Genomic DNA, 17,863 nt, shown 5'->3' on the forward strand with positions numbered 1-17,863 from the left:
AAATATAAAGCACTACGCTATATCGTTAATCAATTGTTCAGTTATAAGAAAGAGTGTTGACGTCTCGGGCGAAGCCGGGTGGGTCTTAAACTAGTAGACAATTTTACAAAACAACTCAACATTACACATCAGTTTTTACTTTAAATAGTCTTATTACATTCAAATAATGATAATAATATTGTACATAGGTACTATAAAAGATAGAACGGCCAACTCGACTCGGTACTGGACTATAGACAAAAGAAATTTCATTAGCTTCATTAAATGATCATAAGAATGCATACAACAATTCTTTACTGTTTGTTTAATGAGCCAATATTATGATGAAGATAAGAGCGACCTAAAGGTTATTGGATGTTTTCGCCAGATTTTCCATTGCTCCTTACGTCCTCTCTCCTGCTTTGTCAACAGTTTGTGTTTTCGTGTTAGGTCAATATTAATATTTATTAGTTGTACATACCTAGTACCCTTTAAATGTATTTACTGTTTCTGGTGTCGCGTGTTTCAGCAAAATATCTATCTCACCGTTCTCAGATATTAAAGATTATATCCTTTTTTTTATAGATTTCCAAATAATTTAATTATAATTAAAATTAAATAAATAACCTTGTAAATTCAATATTTAATCAAAAAAGATCGATAGGTCTGGTATGTTTGTTTGATGATGATAACGATGATCTTCATCACGATCAAATGGTTACTTGGTTAGGATAAACGCATAGTTAACATTATAATAAGTATAGACAAATAAGTACCAATAATAGACAAAAATAGTGCAATGAGCGGTGATTATTTAGTTATTATAAAAATATATTACAAAGAGCGGTGATTAATTAGTTGATATAATATTACAAAAAGCTGGTCACTCCGCCTAGTAACCAACCGACCCAGACCCCGATCCTATCTGTCCTACTGATTTTTTTAATTAAAAAAAAAAAAAAAAAACTTAAAAAATATGACCAGATTCCAAAGCTTCATTTACATTTTTTACTCCAAATAATTTCAGAAATCACTGATCCCTTAACACCATGTAAAACAAAACTGAACTTTATAATATATATTTTTTTTTAATTCTTATACCAAAAAATTTATTAAATAAGGTAGGAACAAATACGTTTTTTGGTATAAACCACCCAGTTTAATGGTGTATTTATGAAACCACTTTAGTTGGCTGATGTTCTGAGGTGGTAATAATTTACTTACTTATTGATCACTTCTAAAAATTCCACGAGGTAATTAATATAAGTGATTACATTTTTAAAAAGTTTTTGTTTTAACTTCAAATACCTACATTTGTAATTTATTTTATTACACAGTAACAAATTATAAAGATAAAACAAATAATTCACTAGGGAATCCTGTGCTGAGACGGACTACGTTTGTTTTACATCCTACGATATTTTTTTTCAAAATGTTGTATAATTCCTGTTCTTAATTTTTTTAAGCCAGTTTTTAATTTGTTTGAAATTATTTGCATTATCCGTTTTCTTTATTGTTGTTGGAAGTGAATTATACAGCTTAGTATAAAGCAGTATCGGCTCGTGACTTTTGGGTGTACTATAGTGCTAATATTACAAAAAAATGGCATCATTGATGTTGGTGTAGCTGAAAACGATTAATATTTTTTTTTTGAAAAATCGTATTTTGTATGAAGATTTTCAGGAAATTTCAGTTTCACCGTGCGCCGTACGGATTTCCTGAAATTCTTCATACATTATATCGATTTTTCGAATTTTTTTTTAATCTTTTTCAGCTACAACAATATAAATAATGCCTTTTTTTAATTTTACCACTCTGGAACACCCAAAAGTCACGAGCCGCCACTGGTATAAAGGCATTCGTAGTTAATTTGTCCAAAAGTTTAAAATTTGGTTATAATAAGGTTGTCATTCCGGTTAGCTCTTGTGTTGTGAGAGTGTGGTTTCTTCGTCCTTTTTGATTGTTCATAGCATTCTTAGCATAGTATCATAGTTTTATATTTTTCGCGAATAGTGTTCTTGCTTAAAGTAATGATATTTTTGGTAAATTCACTTAAAGTCCAAATTTAAAAACTAAATATCTCATCTACATAATTAGTTTCTCTGTTTAACAGAAACTGGGAGATCGACCATGAAATTAGTATAAAACATCGTACACAAAATGTATCCACACATTTGTTTTTGCTTACACAGCAAACGCGTAACTTCCAATTCATAGCCGCTTTGTGATAATCAGTACAGTTTTTTTTGAGTCTTTGGTACTTTTGACGATAGGAAAGAGTGAACCCGTGTTGTAGGAGGGAGGAAACACAGAGGCCGGCAAATCGTTTCACAGCCGAAGCTAAACTCAAGAACGAGTCGTAGAAGTGACTCGTTCTCCTGTGACAAATGTCAACCGTGTACATGTTTGACGTGTTTCCCGATTATGCACCGGTGCCGAAGGGATCAATGACGCTAGGTCCTCGGAGCATCTTCCATTCTAATACCGGTAGATCGAGGACAACATACCTACCTAACGTTTGTGCTATAAAGATTGCAATCCGCTTGTTAAGATAGGAGAATCTATCAAACCGACCGCAGGTTTTTGCACAGAGTCAAGAGTTTTTTTGCAGGTATTTTGGGGCTCCAGACCAGAGGTGGCTGACAAATGGCTGGGTCAGCAGTTGTGTACTATTAATGTATCTGCGGGCCCTGTACAGTACACCCAACTTCTGTAAGGCTAGCTTGACTCTGGTTTCAATCGAGCCTCCGTGCCTGAGCTGTTCACTTAGAGTTACACCAAGCATATCAATGGAAGGCATATTGGGAAGAATGCTTCTGTTGAAGCAGGCTAGATTGTCATTTCGATCCCTTTTAGACGTAATCAGACATGATTGGGTCTTTGAAACACTAAGTTTGATCGTATCTCGGCTTGTGTTTGTATTGTTAGTTATTTAACCTAACCAAAGAAGAGTCGCAATAGTCGTGCATGACTAGACCCTTGTTTTTAATATCTGCTTTCGTTATGTATTATTAGTTTTTACTGGATCTTTCGCTTTGTTAAACAATAGTAAAGTAGTTAATCTCCCTGTTATTAGTTATTAGGTTGTTATTACCTTCATTATCAGTTGTTTTGGTTTGCCTAATCACCACCCAACAACTACCAACCACGGCCGCTGCAAGATCCATTGTCTAGATCTGACCTCATTATTTGAGAATGCAATAATAAAAGTAGTTACTATTATTATTACTATTATTTAAAGCTATTGTTCTTTACAGAGTGACTAAGACCCCTCTCCTTAAACTTAATTCATATTACAGGGGTGGATTTAAAAATGTATTCTAAAGTATCACCTATGGGATTCCCCATCCCGTGTTTAAAAATATACTGTTATTTGAATTTAGTAGCAGTTTGGGAAAATTAGTGAAGGCCAATACCACCTCAACCCAAGCCAGAACACTGAATCAAGTTGACCTCTTGAATGTTCCCTTTCTGGTTCGAGATGGTGGCCGTTTTAATGGTTTTGTAAAGAATCTTTGTTCAAATGTGAAATTGTTGTGTTTATTTAGGACCGGTTGTTTTACAGAAATTGATGAATTAATCAAATTTCATAGTTCCAAGAAAGTTCTATTCAAGTTCTGTTATTATTTAAATTTTGTGAGGTAACTGACCCATAAGAATATAATAACTCGAATAGGACTTTCGCAGAAGTTGTTCAAATTCTATGACAGAATTTGAATAATTCGTCAAATTTCAAAGGTGATTTTCAAGTTCTTTTAAGGTTCTATTCAAGTTCTGTCACGATTTAAGTTTTGTGAAGCAACTGAACAATAATGATATAATAATACAACTTTAATAGAACCTTCACAGAACTTGCAAATCAATTTTTAAATTTGATGAATTTTCCAAATTCCGTGAAATAACCCGTCCTTAGAATTTCTTATTTATATTTTATCAATATTATGGTACCTACCTGCCTGAAAGAAGTTAAAAAAAAGATTTCTCATTGAGATGGTGCCATTTCTTTAGTCAAATTGTAAAATTCCTTATTTGAAGTAAATAAATGTAAGATAAAATTTTTATGGTTTATTATATAAGTAAGTAAAAAAAATACCCGAATTAAAAAACAATAGCTTGGATCTTAAAAAAATGCGGTCTAAATATAGCTTTCAAAACCAATAATAACATAAGAACAAACCTTAAAAACTCTAAAAGTAGAAATCCTAAACAATAATAGTGGCATATATGAATTAAAATGTGACCACGCCGACTGCAACGCTACTTATATCGGACAGACGGGAAGGGCTTTCTCAACTAGATTCAAAGAACATATTATAATATAAGATGTTATAATAATAAAAGCACCTTTTCAAAATTCGCAGAACATCTCTTAATAAATAATCACGTCCCGCTTGACAACAATGAACTTAAACCCTTGCACATAGAAAGAAAGGGCCTTAGATTAAATTTACTTGAACAATTAGAAATCAATAAAAGAACCAATGACCCTAATATAACATTAATTAATAAAGTAAGGAAAATTATTTATTCCCCGCTTCTAAGTATGTTCACAAAACCTAAACAATATAACACATTTAAATAAATTAATAACTGCTACATCATTATTGAACAATTAAGAAAACATTAATGTGGGGAAAACAGACTTCAAAATACCCCCACAGAATATGAAATCTATTGTCACAATTATTTTTATTAGTAAATTGGTTTAACCGGTAATAAATCATTTTTAATTTGGGAGGGGGTAAAATAAAATCATATTAATAAGTCGTCTAAACGTGGATAAACCACAGTTTGAAAATGGCCTTGAAAGCCGAAACAGCTGTAACAATAACAAAAACCAAAAAATACTTGCAGAACTTAATAATTATATTATTAAATTTGATTTGAATTAAATTAAAAAAATAAAAAATAGCTTGGAGTCCAAGATGTGTTTTACTCGCAGTAGGTAATTAAAGAATTCAGAATATTTCTGATCGATCAAATTTTCATTTTCGATTTTAATGATTTTGAAAACAACGTACATGCCCAGTTTCTATATTCTGTAAAATAATCTAAGTCGATGCGTATCGGTAAATCCGTCCCTGAAATTTCTCCATTTTCTCTTGGTCTTATCAATTGACCTCAATTATCAGAGGACACAATTCATTACTGACTGCTACTTGAGAATTATGAATGATTCACAGTTCAAGATCGCTGACACATAATTTATTTAATGGTTATTGCGTGTTTGTTATGTTGCGTTTATCGCTTTTATAACAGTGGAAATGGTTTGTTTTTATGTTGTTTGACGTCCAAGCTAAAACTCCATGTCCTGAGACAGAGTTCCATGGAAAATTCTCAGTATCTTCCTACTGAAGTGTTGATTTCATCAATTTAAATGTCACATTACGAATTAATTTTTAAAAAAAATATCGTTGTTTTTATCGCAAAAGGTGATTTAATAAAAAGGCACGATCAAATAATCGTGAAAAGATTATAGTGCAAAACTGCTAACTCTGTTCAGATCGCTAGTGCGCCCTGGTTTTGAGTTTTATTTTTATAAAGGAAAACAAGCATTCTCTGGTTAAGAATAACCTGATAATATTCGAAAAATTCTTATTACCATTACCACAAAACTCTTATTACTTGCTCTAGTGTTTGAGACAGAAACTCCTGTAATTCATCTTGACCTTACAATACTCGAAAAACTCTTATTATCATCACCATAAAACTCTTATTACGTTTCCTAGTGTTTGAGACAGAAACTCCGGTTAGGTTATCTTGACCCAACAATATTCGAAAACTCTTATTACCATCACCATAAAACTCTCATTACGTGCTCTACTGTTTGAGACAGAAACTCCGGTTAGGTTATCTTGACCTTACAATAATTACTTGGATTGACAATAAAAACTCCTATTACCATCACTATAAAACTCGTATTACGTGCTCTAGTGTTTGAGACAGAAACTCCTGTTAGGTTATCTTGACCTTACAATAATTACTTGGATTGACAATAAAAACTCCTATTACCATTACCATAAAACTCTAACTCAACTACAGTTGAGTAAAAACGCATCCTTAGCGAATAAAATACTTAATTTCTTAACTACGCGGACGTTATTTTGACATCGAGATTTCAACTAAGCGGTCGCTCAGTTGTGTTTTAAGAAAGTAGCTGCAAATATCTTAACTATTCAACCGTGGAGGTTAGTTTTCCATATTTCATTTGGTAATTGCTTGCTTAAAAGAGACACCAGCTAAAGTGAAAACCTAACGAGCGTAAATAGGCATTTGTCTTAGTTAAATGCAGAAAGTGGAAGAAAACATCGAATTCTATTAGACCTATATTGGAAAGTTAGATTATCTTGGATTTCAGGGTAATAGGCGTGCATTGGACGTGTTATTTTGTTCAAATAAAAAAAATTAAGCAACGTTTAGTCAACCAAGCGCCATTCGTTTAGCTTTAGTCAATCTGTTTTTTTTGTCTTCATTTGGGTGACAATGTAATTAAGAAAACAGATCGCTGGAAAATGAAAAAAAATATTGAAAAAGCACACAGAAAGACGGTGAAGTTTTGGCATTTATTTATTTATACTTAGTTCTTACCGATGTTCTCACAGAATAATTCATTTAACTCGTAAACCACATTCCCCTATCTGACATTTTTTCAACTTCAAAGATAGATCCCACAAAGTTTGGTCAGAGTATTGACACATTGCTAACAATCCAAAGGAGGCTGCTATACCTCAATACAAAGGACTATCCCATCACCTCCGTGGTTTCAACAACTCTCCAAAAAAGAAATTTCATCACTTATTCGAATGAGGATTGGGCATTGTTCCGTTCCTTCTGACTTTTTAAAATTTACGTGCTTGATTCCCCAGCTTGTACCTTCTGTGGTCTAGAAGTGGGAACTTTAGATCACTTTTTTTTGCTGTCCCTCTTTAAAAAAATATTCTCTTTTCTATCAAGCCTTATCTAAAATTGCCTCCCTCCATTCAACATCTCATCTAAGTCTGAATTTGACTCCAATCTTCCATTTAATTTTGAAATTTGCCAATTTAAACAAAATAAATCGTCAGTCTATTATATAAAAACGGAATAGGTCTTAGGTTAGATAACTTAGAGGCGCTAGAGTTAAGGAAAGCCAAAAACGTCAATAGCAAAGTCATCAACAACCAAATAAACCTAAATAAAAGTCCTATACTCAGATTGTTCCCTATTGACAAAGAGCACTCGCCTCTCAATCTCCCACCTATCCCTACCTCTTCCACTGTAGCTCAGACTGTCCACTTACCGTGATATCAACACATGTTAATCTAAATTTTAGGTTTTTAGTATTATACTGTCCTGATGAAGCTACGGTTGAAGCGAAACCCGGTCGGCATTAAGTATTTACCTACAAGTGATGTTTACAAAGTTATTGTTTAATTTTAAAATAAATATATTAATTCACCTTCCCTCTCTATATAATTTGAAATGATGACCAAGAAAACCCTTAAAGGGTGAAAACCAGAAACATTTGAAAAAAATCAATCCAGTTATAAAAACTCATTTAATGTACTAATAGGTGCATACAATTACAAAGTTATAAAATTATGTAAAAACTCACTAAAAATAATACAAAGAGAGGCAAGAGACACAATAGACACAAAGAGAGACATAATAATAAAACAATATATATTTTACAATAGATTGTTACATATTTACACATCTTATTTTTTGTTGTTGTTATTAAATTGTTTCTCTTGACAAAAGGATCGCTGCTCAGCTATACATTCCGGATTTTCGCTGGAATGCAGCTCGTTTTCAGCAGTACCTCTAATGTAATTAAATATATTATAAATAATTAAAATGAAATCAAATAATCGAAATTCAAATTAAATAATATAACCACAAACACACGTAGGTATCCCTTTCATTGTAAATTTATGATATTGTGCGGTTGACTGTGCAGTCAGCAACCATTGGCTGTAGAGCTTCTTGAAGCACAGTAACGATGTCGATATTCGAATAAAGGTATTTCATTCCAAATTTGTACATAATACAATTAGCTTAAGGTGATGCACTACGTAGTAATGCAAAATCATGTGTTTTTGGTTTGAAAATTTGGTGGCCTAGAAATGTTTCAGATGCTTTAATTAAATACTGCGAGTAGAATACATCTTGGCCTTTGAAATAATCGAGTATTTTTTAGATAAGTCTTTTTATAAGCCCAGAAAAAAATAATGTATAAAACTGCTTTAAAGTTCAAAATCTCCTACTTACGAACCCATTTTCGGTTATGATTTTATTGTATAATGTGGCAAATTAAGTTATTTGTAAAATGATAGGAATTTTTTTTAACATTTATGCTTTTTTTCTTGTATAAATCAAAACAGGCGGATGGTGTTAAGTGGGATTTTAAACCTTATCGCCATCTACGTAAGGGGTGTTATTAGGATAGCAGCTCGATTTAAAATATTACACGACGTAGTGCATCGCCTTAACAATTGTTAGATATTTTGGAATTTTTTCCTGAATCTATAAATTATTGATGAAAATGTCTACTTGAGCACACTCTACCTTATTATAAAGTCAACACAGTTGGGTAAGAGGGATAAATTGGTGATATTATTTTTAAATGCATTCAGGTGAAACGTGCTCTTGTGTCTTAAACAATGGGAGTTGGGAGAATTTATTTAATTAAATTTAACATACCCATTAGGTGCAATATACTTGTGAATGATGTATACTTGGAGCAAGTTGGTGAGTTTTTTTTATATTTGGGAAGTATACATGTTCATGAGAGATGAAAGAAAGAATGGTAAATGCAGGAAGTTCCATTTATTTATTTAATTTTTCGTTTGGTTCAATGAAGTACAAGTCAGGATTTGTGAAGTAGTTCCAGAAATAAGTCATTTTGTTTTATCTGTATCTGTCGATGGCAGAAGATGCTAATGAAAACGCCAGGGACAACCGAGGAACGTATGGCGCGATATTGATATTGATAAAATATTCGCGGTGTGAAAATTAATTAATTTTGTTTTAGAAATTGTCTCAGTTATTTTCCCACGTTTTATGACTTTTACGGACGCAAGAGGTCACGTTTATAAGTTATTATATTGTTATTATTAAAAACGTGCACCCAATTCGCCAGTGCTACAGAAAGAACTAGAATGGATTTCTGCAATCGAATGAAAATGATAATGGATTGGTTGTTATGGTGACATAAGACTCTAATAACGGGGGTTTGCTCGACGCTCACATTTTAATTATTTCTGATGAACGCATTACTAAAATCTCAAATGTTTCTAGAGGGATCCTTACGGATGCAAGTTATTTATATTTAATACTAATAAAAACAGGACCTTACACAGGTCGTACAGATTCCCACTTTATTTAAGAGATTTGATGGGGCAAATTCAACCGCAGGTCTGTCCAGTACAATAGGGCCATGTATCGCATAATTTTGTGCACGGCTGCTTTAGTTAAGTCGTTATGATTCTGGGTTTATTTTAGAGAATTGTCTCGTCTTACTGTAAGTCTTAAAAAGTGATGCTGTCTTTTTTTTAGCAGGTTGACCAATATTCTCATGATATGCGGCGAAAATTGATTCGTGCTAAAATAAATAAAACAAATTATAACGATAACTTTTTCTCTTAGATATGTGTACCTACGATATAAAAAATCATAAAATATATCTTTGTTTCAATAGCAATACCGATGTGGTGGGACCAATTGGGTGTTCTTCCATAGTTTTAAATGGTAAAGCATGTGTAGGTTAGGTTGGGTTTGAGTAGGTTATGTATATTAGGTTTGGGTATGTTATGTTTTCAATTAGAGAGGAAATTTAATAAGCGGTAATTGTTGATTGAAGTACTAGTACATATTGAATTATTTGGCGGGTTGGATATAAGCCGACGTGGCTCAGTGGTCCAAGGCGTCTGACCGGACATCAGAAGGCGCGGGTTCAATTCCCGTTGGCGGCATTTATTTTTACTCGGGAGATATTTTCAATTTGTATTGATATTACAGACTAATTATTGTGTATGAGTAACCATCTGTGACTTACACCAGGGCGGGAAAGTGGCAGGCCCTTTGAAAAAAAGATCTGGGTCTTGTCTCCATAGTAAGCAGACTTGCGATGTTTGCATTCCTACAAATGCTGATCTCACGTGTTTTGCTCTGCGCTCTGAGTGCATTGCGTTATCATTATCTTCTGTATTGATGTGATAAGGTTGTTTGGTGTTGAATAAGTGTTTGCTTGTTTTGCCTGTGATAATATTTAATGATCTGGCCGCGGGGAAGGTTGTCAGTTGTTGGTTACCATTGCCAGAATGCCAGTGTCTCTTCGACAACCGAGGCAGTAGGCAGTAGGCAGTTGGTTGTTGCTGGAGTTGTTTGCGCAAAGTGTTTTAGTCGTGACAGTAAAGTTGTTGGAATAGCTGAAGATGGGCATTGCTGTTTTACCAATAAGCATTCAGGTTATTTCACTATACCTACCGAAGATCGCGTTTATATCAAGCATAATATTATATCGAATTACAAATAAAATTGTATTTACTTATATAATTTGTAAAGCGCCGTTTTTGTGAAAAATCGCACTAAGTGCAAATAAATACATAGTCTTTTCCAAATGTAACTAAAAATTACATCTTATAAATATTTGTTAATTAATACGGTTTGCATTTACCAGCGTTTAACACTCAAAATTTTTTATGAAAAACATAAAACGAAAGAACCTCCTATCCTTATTCTATATTCCTTTTCGCATTTTACCTTCTTAATAGTTTTAAGGCAAAATAAATTCCTTTCTCTAATCAAAATTAGAATAAGAAACTTTTTGGCAACCTTATTTAACCAGGTATTTATTTATCTTTGCATTATCTATAAAGCTGTTTATTTGTTACAAGATAAATCAACAATAAAATGTTTGTAATAAATAAATGTAGATACAGTTTGAAAACCAACAAAGGTATCTTAGAAAGTTTTATTTAAAATTCCGGCATGTATTTCATATGGAGATTGCAGTTTAAAATATTTATTTACTTCACGGAAACTTTAAACATTTTCCTAACTACCCAGACCTTTATTGAATATATATTTTTGCTGTTTTTTAAAATATAACTTGTATGTATACCCATTAATTGAAAAATATCTGAATGATTATTTTGATGATTACGTGATGATTATTTCTGATGTATCGATTTATTATTTAGGTTTGTTTATATGTATTTAATTATAACATTGTTTATCTACTTTCAGATGGATGCCAACAGCAGCGCTGCTAGTGGCAGCAGTGGCGGCAGCAGGGCTGGGGAAGAGGCCGCAGCCCTGCGGCGCGAGGTGGCCTCCTTGCACAGCGCCCTCGCCCGCGAGCAGCAGCGCGCCGGGGGTCTCGCCAACAAACTGCTCCTCAGAGACACCTCCGTTGAGGCCCGCCGCGCGCACGCCGACAAGCAGGCCGCCGCCCTTCTCCGGGCCCTGCTCGTGCTCGAGGCCAGCCTGCGCAAGGAGCAGTCCACCATCCTACACAAGCTGCAACTCAAAGACCAGCAGATCGTCCGACAGAGAGAAGAGATCCACCGGCTGAAGAGGGAGCTCAGAACACACTGCTCCAACTGCCAACAGATGGTCGGCTTCACCAGCGAACAGACCAACATTGAAACTGACCCCGAATTCCACAGTCTCGACAGCGTGGAAACACAAAAAGTCTTCGAAAGAAGCTCTAGTTACCACGAGAGCCATCTCCAACAACCCTTCCAGAAGAATTCAAGGTTGAGCAAGAGTTTCCAACAATCCAAGAATGACGTCAAATATGGAAACACGAGCTCGAGCGAAGAGGTGTTTGAGACTAATGACGCTTCCTCTCAAAAAGGGACTTACGTGAAGAATAAGCAGGCTTTTGTACGCAAGGACGTGACGAGGAGGTCCAGGAAGTTCTCCGGGAGAAGACATAGCAGCGCCTACCTAGACAACGTTCAGAAGAGCAGGCAGACCAAAAGTCTGTGCAGCAGTTCTAGCGCAGAGGACGGACCCCAGTCTGAAAAAGACTCCAAACTGTTCCATCCTGAGGGCGATGATTGTGATATCGGCGAGGAAATATCTAAAGATATCGAAAGAGCTTCTAATAGAATAGACGAACTGCTCAATTCTCCCGAGAAGTACGAAGACCAGATACAGTCCAGATTGATGGGGAGAAACGATAGAGACAGAACCTTCAGTGCTAAAATTGACAACATGCACGGTATTAGAAAACAGGCTTCGAGCGACGAAGCTTCGTATCGCCGTGTGTTAGAAAACGGTGACATCGCTAACGAGGTCGGCCGGGATTCCAATGGCAATTCTGAGAACCCCTGGTACACCAATGTTAGTGATCCTGAACAGGAGGAGTGTCCTTATGGCTCTAGTGGTAGGCTGAGACACGTCGCGAGAGCCGCGTCAGCTGATAGTATATTATCAACATCGTCAAACAGCAAAACGCATAAAACAGGAAACTCTTCCACCGGCGGTGCAACGTACAGTGCGGACCATTTGCTGTTGGAATCAGCTGTGTCCACATCCAACACCGAATCAAACAGTGATAAGGAAAGTAATCGGCGGAAAAATACAAGGAATCAAAATAATTATATAAGTACAAATAATGCTAAAATTAATAATCGACACGTCTACGAAGCGTGTAATAATAAATTCGATAATGAACAAAATGAGAACTGGTACGCGAGCGCCAGCGATCCTGATGACGATCCATCCTGCGAGATCTACAAGAACAATCCCGTGCTGGAGTGTGTCAACCAGATATTGCTACAGAACTCTCTGGATGAAAACAGCAGCGACACTCCCCGGGTCTACGAGTCTCCCAGTCCCAAGGCCTCCACTAAGAGGGTCCAGTTCTCTACGCTGAACAGCATTTCCTTCGACGAGAGTGTGGGCAAGAATGGACAGAACTACCCTAGAGATCTTCAAAGAGCTCCGCAAGAGAGAAGGAGCGCTCACAAGATTGTCAAGTTCAGTTTGGAGACGGCTTCGGAGCATAGCTACGAAGCTCCTCTCACCGCCGAGGCTTTTAATTACGAAGTGCAAAGTATTTACAGTAACGATTATGAACCGATCATCACCAAGTCAGACGAAGAGGTCAACTCCAAACTGAAATCAATCCCCGTACCCCTCCCGAGAACCATAAACAATATTAACAGGGGTCCCGGCGACACGGGATCTCTCAAGAAAAATACGATAGTTAAAAATATGGCCATGAGCTTAGAGAACAAAATGAATGGTAATCATTACGTTGACATGGACACCAAGTACGTCAGTCTCCCCAGCGCCCTCAATAAGAGAAAGGTGCCCCGAGTTCCTCCGGCCTTGCCGCCAAAACCAAAGAACCTAGTGTCTAAATTTAAACTCACCAACCCAGGCCTGTCCGGCTCCGGAGCCTGCAGCCTTCCTCCCACCCTCCCCTCAAATCTGCCCCCCAATATTCCCCTGCCCGCCGCCACCCCGAACTCTGACCCCGTTGCCCTGAGCCAACGGACCCCTGACGTTCCCGGTAGCAAGAGCACCGGCGGCTCCTCCAAGTCCAGCGTTTCCGGGGAGCCTGATTATTGTTCCATTTCAGAGGTAAACGTTCCACTAGTCAGCAGCGGGAAACGGGGACTGGTGTCCGCCTCCACCGAGGTCACGGTCGAAATACACGCAGAGAAGAGGGCCTTGCCCAAACTTGCCACCATCGCCAAGATCACCCCTAACAAACTACACGACAAGGACATTCCCATGCTTCCGCAAGTCACCGAGATCATCATTCCTGATGAGGATGACCTCGCCGAACCTCCCAAGATAGCTCATGAGACCTACGCCGGGAAACCACCCCCGCACACCTTGAACACAGTAACCAAAAAGGATTTGAGAAACTCTATCCAAATCGGACATTCCGTTTCGACGATTCTCACCGATATCAAAAACCGAAGTGTCAGTATAGAAGATGTCAACAAATGTATAATGTCAACAGATATGAATAGGTCTTTTGCAAATGGAGTTGGCCCGAAGCAGGTTTTTCCGATAACTGAACGCAGTTCGCTTCGAATTGCGGAAAAATCCCGGATAGATTTGCCAATTTTCGAGGCGGTGGAGAATGACTGCGAAAAATTTGATCTGTCACAAAATTTTGAGGAATTTAAAATAGATGATTGTGAATTTACTAATATCGGAGCTGAGGAGTATCGGATCAGCTCCGGAACAAGCGATGCGAGCAGTACTGACAGCACCACGGATGAAGTTAACGGAAACGTTTTAAAAGATTCCTCCAAACTTTGCGAAGCCTTGACCAACAGAAATCCAGCCGAGGGTCCGTACAGAATAGAATTCACGGCGGAAGATGACTTAAACGCAAAAAACTTAGCTTTAAACGCAGCCAGCATTAATCCTACCAAATTGGCGTTAAAAAACTACACAAAGATAATGTCCAACAAACCAGACCTATTGTCAAACATCGATAGCGTCGACACGGACTCAGTACGTTATTCCGATCTGGAATCGAGCAATTCGTCCAGCAGTAACTGTGGCTCCTACAACACGGTTAAATGTGAACCATCCACCTTCGTGAAAGAACCGGCCGCGGTCAAATCGGAGACCAAGAATTCCTTGCCCTTTGAATACTTTCTGGAGTCGTCCGGTCTCAGCAGCAAGTCAATCCTTACTCCGTCCCGGCCGCCCAGCTCTAACCACAAGAGCGTGCAGAAGCCGAGAGACGTAAAAATGAAATCTAAAACTCCGTATGTGGTCGGGAGGGTCACCCCGCTGTATGAGAAATGCGGAACCAACACCGCCATCAAGTATTTTGAGCCATACTTATGAATAACAAAGTTTTAAACTATCCTTTTGCATAAAGTGCTTGCTTTTTGTTTTACGATTATACATTGTTCTTTTTTCCATGTTTTAATGTCAAACAATATGAAGTAGTGATAATAAATCAATCATTTTTTAAAGCAACGAAGAACAATTAGGTGTTAATCTTCTATAAATCCTAATGTTGAATACGGATTAACTTGGATCCTATTCAATGAATATACAACGACGCCTCGCCGTATATTTCAAAGCAAATACGGTGAAGACTAGTCAATCTTTCCTGAATCAACAATTCCCGGACAACGAAACAAGAATCGATTCACTAATCATTGTATAACTATGTAATTGCATTGGCTGTAAATAATTATTGTAATATTAATACTATTTTTAATGAAATTTATTTATTTGGTGAAAATATAATATATTAACCTAATAATAATTAAGTACCTACCTACATAATACAATACTACTATTAATTTTTAAATAAATATGATCTATATTAATCTTCTTCAAGTTTCCGTGAAACTATATTTTAAATGCATTCTGTTTATATAATAAGAAATTGCTTTTATACGTTTTTGTCTTATATTCAAATTTTATGACAATACTTATGTATAATTGTTTGTAAATGCTAATCTAAACAAAACATTTTAAATCTCTTTTCTATCTCGCAAATGAGAAAACATGTTTTTAAATATTTGTTATTATTTTAGTATGCACTTACCTACCTATCTTTCTACTTGCAACGAAAATTATATCACAAATTATTATTGTTAATTTTTTATTATGTACATGAATATTATTTGCATGTGTTTGAAAACTACAAAAGTATATAATATAATAGCTTTATAATTTGTAATTATGATAAATTGAGATCTACTTTCAAATAAAGTTTAATAACCATCCAAATAAAATGTCCATACTGTAAATATATAAATCCATTTAATGAAATGTGAAAAGATGAATACATTATCTCTCAATGATTGTACAATTAGATTTTAGTAATGATTTATTGTTAAATGTTTGACTTCCTAAATTATAACCATTCAAAAATACAAACGTTTTCATATTTTAATTATAAGTTTCTTTCTGTCTTAGCAAATTTACCAAAATCTTAATGTTTCAATTGCTCGCAACAATCTGGAGCCAGTGAGACTATGGCATTATGAAGGTATTGGGGAGGGGAAGGAGATGGGGAAGTGGAAGGTGAGGGATTATCTGGCTATTCAGATCTGGTCACCAAACACGGCTTATGCCATTTCAAGCAAGGTTTCAATTTTGAATTTGAAAGATGGTCTTACACCAGGGCGTTACTGAGAGTATTTTCGACTCTGGATCGTGTTGCAAGTATACTATTTATTATTTTAATTGAGTAATTTGTGAAATAACACAAATTAATCAAATAAAATATATTTGCGCACGCCTGGAATTGAACCCGCCACCTTCGTCTTGCTAGTCGAGAGCCTTACACCCTGAACCAAAAAAGTAAGGCATGACACCATAATTGGTGACCGGTCAGCGTGGCTGTCGCCATGAACACTGACTTTGGGGGCTCTTTTTGAAAATCTGCATAAACCTCTAGGATGAAAATAAATTTCGTATTCTGGATGGGAGGGTGGCTAGAGAATTTCCCTTGGCTCCCGCACTGAGTTTGGGGGACCTTTTTGAAAGCCAAAAACAAAAAGGTAAATAACAAAAATACCGCTATATTAACAGCAGACACATTACCTGAACGGATGACGAACCTCGTGCTGGCACTATTGATAGACGCTGTAGTCTCTCTCGCTGCAGCAGCTGGTACAGTTCCTTCACCACCTAGGATTCTTGCAGCAGAGTCTCCATCTTCTATCTTCGTCGAACATCACAGCGGTGCTGCAAAGGTCTGTTATCTATGTGAGGATATTGTGTCAGCGCTCTTTATTAGCAGCAGACACATTTCAGCGCTATATTAGCAGCAGACACATACCTGGATGGATGACGAATCTCGTGTTGGCACTGTTGGTGGACTCTTTCGCTGCAACAGCTGGTCCAGTTTCTTCACCACCTAGGATTTTTGCTGCAGAGTCTCCATCTTCTATCTTCATGTCACCTGTTCCTGTTCTTCATTTTACTTTACTTAACTTCACTTTATTTTGGTAATATTTATATATTTTTTTAATACTTACCTGCATCAACTGAAAAGCGCCCCCGAGGTGATAACTCACAAAAGCGGCGCTATAAAAATTGTCCAATATTTATTTATTTTTATTTTAAAAGAAAGTTTCCATAATATATGTTCTGGGCCTATGCCCTGTGTGCAGAGATGTGCAAAATGGGTACCCAAAACCATTTGAAATGCAAAATGGAAATGGGTCAAATCTTTTCCATTTGAAAATGCAAAATGCAAAATGGTTTTTAGAAAAGCATTTAAAATGCAAAATGCAAAATACCTATTTTCAAAATGCATTGAAAATGCAAAATGGTTTCTCAAGTCAAACAATTGAAATAATTATAGAATTTTTAAACAGTTTTGTCATTTAATAATGGACATCAATGTAGAACAAACATATTACATGATGGTAAATCAAAAAACACCACGACTACAGATTATGAACCACAAAAAATTTGCGCGGGACAAATGTTGCCAACGTAAAAACATAGAAACTGCTATATAACATTTAATATTACAGCGTCATGGCCCCATGTTCAGTATTTCAATCAGTATTTTTTGTAATGGTATCACTCGATTGCCAGGGCTTCTACCACAGGGAGCAACTTGAAAAATGTAAATTATCTCTCATAGCGAGGTTGAGGACCGACTGACATCTGGGGCTTTTGAAAAAAAGATGAGTGGAGATAGTAGGAAGAATGTTGCAAAAAAGCATTTAAAATGGAAAATGCATTGAGAAAAGCATTTAAAATGCAAAATGCAAAATGGTTTTTAGAAAAGCATTTAAAATGCAAAATGGAAAATACCCATTTTGCATTTTGCATTTCCATTTGTGTGCCTTGAAGGTAAAGACGGAAATGCAGGTTGGTGGCTGAATTGGCATTACATATGGTTCCTTTCCCAGGTTTCGTGAGTTCAATTCCTCGGCTG

At 36.1% G+C, this 17,863-nt stretch overlaps 1 protein-coding gene across 7 annotated transcripts in view; it reads left to right on the forward strand.

Moving 5' to 3' along the window:
* Positions 1 to 15,803, forward strand: part of LOC149414745 (uncharacterized) — a 157,338-nt gene extending 141,535 nt beyond the window's left edge. For 4 of the 7 annotated variants that reach the window (XM_089643451.1, XM_089643452.1, XM_089643453.1 and 1 more), the window contains exon 3: positions 11,209 to 15,803. In XM_089643451.1, coding sequence (XP_089499577.1) covers positions 11,209 to 14,793 — 3,585 coding nt within the window. In that variant the 3' untranslated portion in view covers positions 14,794 to 15,803. Of the gene's footprint in view, positions 1 to 10,282; positions 10,428 to 11,208 lie in introns of those variants that run through there. The other 3 variants (XM_089643458.1, XM_089643459.1, XM_089643457.1) reach the window with 2 other exon arrangements.
* Positions 15,804 to 17,863: the final 2,060 nt, after the last annotated feature.

The sequence above is a fragment of the Hesperophylax consimilis genome, chromosome 19, assembly GCF_061612785.1.
Source record: "Hesperophylax consimilis isolate HC1 chromosome 19, BYU_Hcon_1.0, whole genome shotgun sequence".
Taxonomy (NCBI): Eukaryota; Metazoa; Arthropoda; class Insecta; order Trichoptera; family Limnephilidae; genus Hesperophylax; species Hesperophylax consimilis.